The following is a 2,355-nucleotide window of genomic DNA, read 5'->3' on the forward strand; positions in this document are numbered from 1 at the left end:
GAAAAAACTAAAAAAGGCAAAAACTACAAAAAAAACTAAAAACTAATAAAAAAAAAATTAAGAATAAAAATAAAAAAAATAAAAAAGATAAAAACTAAAAAAAAAGTAAAAAGAAAAAACGAAAAAAAACGAAAAAAGCTAAAAAAAAAGGTAAAAACCAATAAAAAACTGAAAAGAAAAAAAGGAATAAAACTAAAAAAAATTTCATCTAAAAAACTAAAAAAAACTAAAAAAGGTAAAAACTAAAAGAACTAAAAAGAAAAAAAAAACTAAAAAAAGGAAAAAAACTGAAAAATAAAGGAGAAAAAGAAAACTAAAAAAATATAAATAAAAATAAAAAAACTAAAAAGATAAAAACTTCAAAAAAAAACTAAAAAGAAAAAAGAAAAAAACTAAAAAACCTAAAAAAAGGTCAAAACCAATAAAAAAAAAACTAAAAGGAAAAAAAGGGAAAAAATTAAAAATTTATTTCATCATATACCAATTCAAAAACGAATGTATACCGGGATGACGACCGGGACACAGGGAATATAAATGACACAACTACAACGGGGACGCCGGGGGGCACACGGGGATATAAATGACGACCGGGACACCGGGACACAAGGAATATAAATGACGCCCGGGACACTCAAAGAGAAATCAGAGACTGGGACACCGGGACACAAATGACGACCGGGATACAGGGAATATAAATGACGACCGGGACACAGGGACATAACTACAAAGGGGACGCCGGGGTGCACAGGGGGATATATAAATGACGATGGCGACCTTTTTTTAGTTTTTTTTTCTTTTTAGTTCTTTTAGTTTTTACCTTTTTTAGTTTTTTTTAGTTTTTTAGATGAAAATTTTTTTAGTTTTATTCCTTTTTTTCTTTTCAGTTTTTTATTGGTTTTTACCTTTTTTTAGCTTTTTTCGTTTTTTCTTTTTACTTTTTTTTTAGTTTTTATCTTTTTTATTTTTTTTATTTTTATTCTTAATTTTTTTTTATTAGTTTTTAGTTTTTTTTTGTAGTTTTTGCCTTTTTTAGTTTTTTCAGTTTATATATATGTATATATATATATATATATATATATATATATATATATATATATATACACACATATATATATATATATATATATATATATATATATATATATATATATATATATATATATATATATATATATATATATATATATATATATATATATATACATATATATATATATATATATATATATATTGCCATAAGATGTAGTCACGAGGCTGGAAAACAGTTACAACAGCTACATATGAATAAAGAATATTATTATAAATTAAATATATAAGAAAAATAAAACACGATACCAATTCTTCCAAAACATGCTTGTCAGTAAGCTCAATAATCTTGTGCAATAACGAAGTTTTATATAATTCATCCATTTTTAACTTGTTTACTTGTCGTTAGTAGCAACGGTCTATAAAAGTGTGATAAATACACTCGGCTTCCGATTAAAAGAGAAAGTATTTCTCTAATACGGGTCAACCAATACGATTTTCTAACACCAGAAAGGCTTGACCAAAGTGTTTTTTTTTTTTTTTTTTTTTTGTTTTTATACAAAAACAAACCTGTGTTTTTCCACAAAAGAAAAATGAGAGTGAAGGACTGAGGCCCAAATGAAGGGGCTCAGGCCTCACCACTTTGCTAATTCATGCATTATTTTTTATTCAAAAACAGCTCCAAATTTCGTCGGGAAAATAGTGGAGTAAAAATACGGTTTGACCTCGGGGAAATTGCAACAGAATTTTTTTTACACCAAAATGTTCAGAAAAATCAGCTTAATCACACAAAAAAATCCCCCCAAATCCCCTTTGCATAACTACCCGAAACCCTCCTTGAAGGGGGGAAAATCGAAATTTATAATTGGACGTATTTTTGGGTTTAAAAGGTCGTTTTCTATCAAATCAAGCATGGCGAATCCGAATCCAACGTCAGAAATCAACTTTTTCGTACCCCAGGATCAATTTTGAAGGAACGGGGGGGGGGTAATGTACGCAGGTCATTATTTACCGGATTCCTGCGGCTAAAGGATCATTTTATATCAAATAAAGTACCGTATTGCCAGATATGAGGTAAAAAAACAGGTTCTTTTTATAACTATTTACCTCATTTTCACGTTTAAAGGGCCTGTAAAATGAGGGGCTGCTAAGTATAACGTCTTGAAAAACCACTTCTTTAATCGAGATCAAAACTTCAGATCAATCAGTTATAAAAAAGAACGTTTAGAAATCAGGTAAATTAATCACAAGAACATTTTGATTTTAAAGCACAACCTAAAGCTAATTCTTCTTCCTGCTCTTATTCGTTATCCTCCTCATCTTGTTCAA

At 28.1% G+C, this 2,355-nt stretch overlaps 1 protein-coding gene across 1 annotated transcript in view; it reads right to left on the bottom strand.

Moving 5' to 3' along the window:
- The window catches only part of LOC136034191 (uncharacterized), a 103,530-nt gene extending 102,114 nt beyond the window's left edge, over positions 1-1,416 (bottom strand). Inside the window, exon 1 of the mRNA XM_065715367.1 lies at positions 1,336-1,416. Within this exon, the coding sequence (XP_065571439.1) occupies positions 1,336-1,410 (75 nt within the window). The 5' untranslated portion in view covers positions 1,411-1,416. The remainder of the gene's footprint in view (positions 1-1,335) is intronic.
- Between the last annotated feature and the right edge of the window lie 939 nt (positions 1,417-2,355).

This window comes from Artemia franciscana, chromosome 12, assembly GCF_032884065.1.
Source record: "Artemia franciscana chromosome 12, ASM3288406v1, whole genome shotgun sequence".
Lineage (NCBI taxonomy): Eukaryota > Metazoa > Arthropoda > Branchiopoda > Anostraca > Artemiidae > Artemia > Artemia franciscana.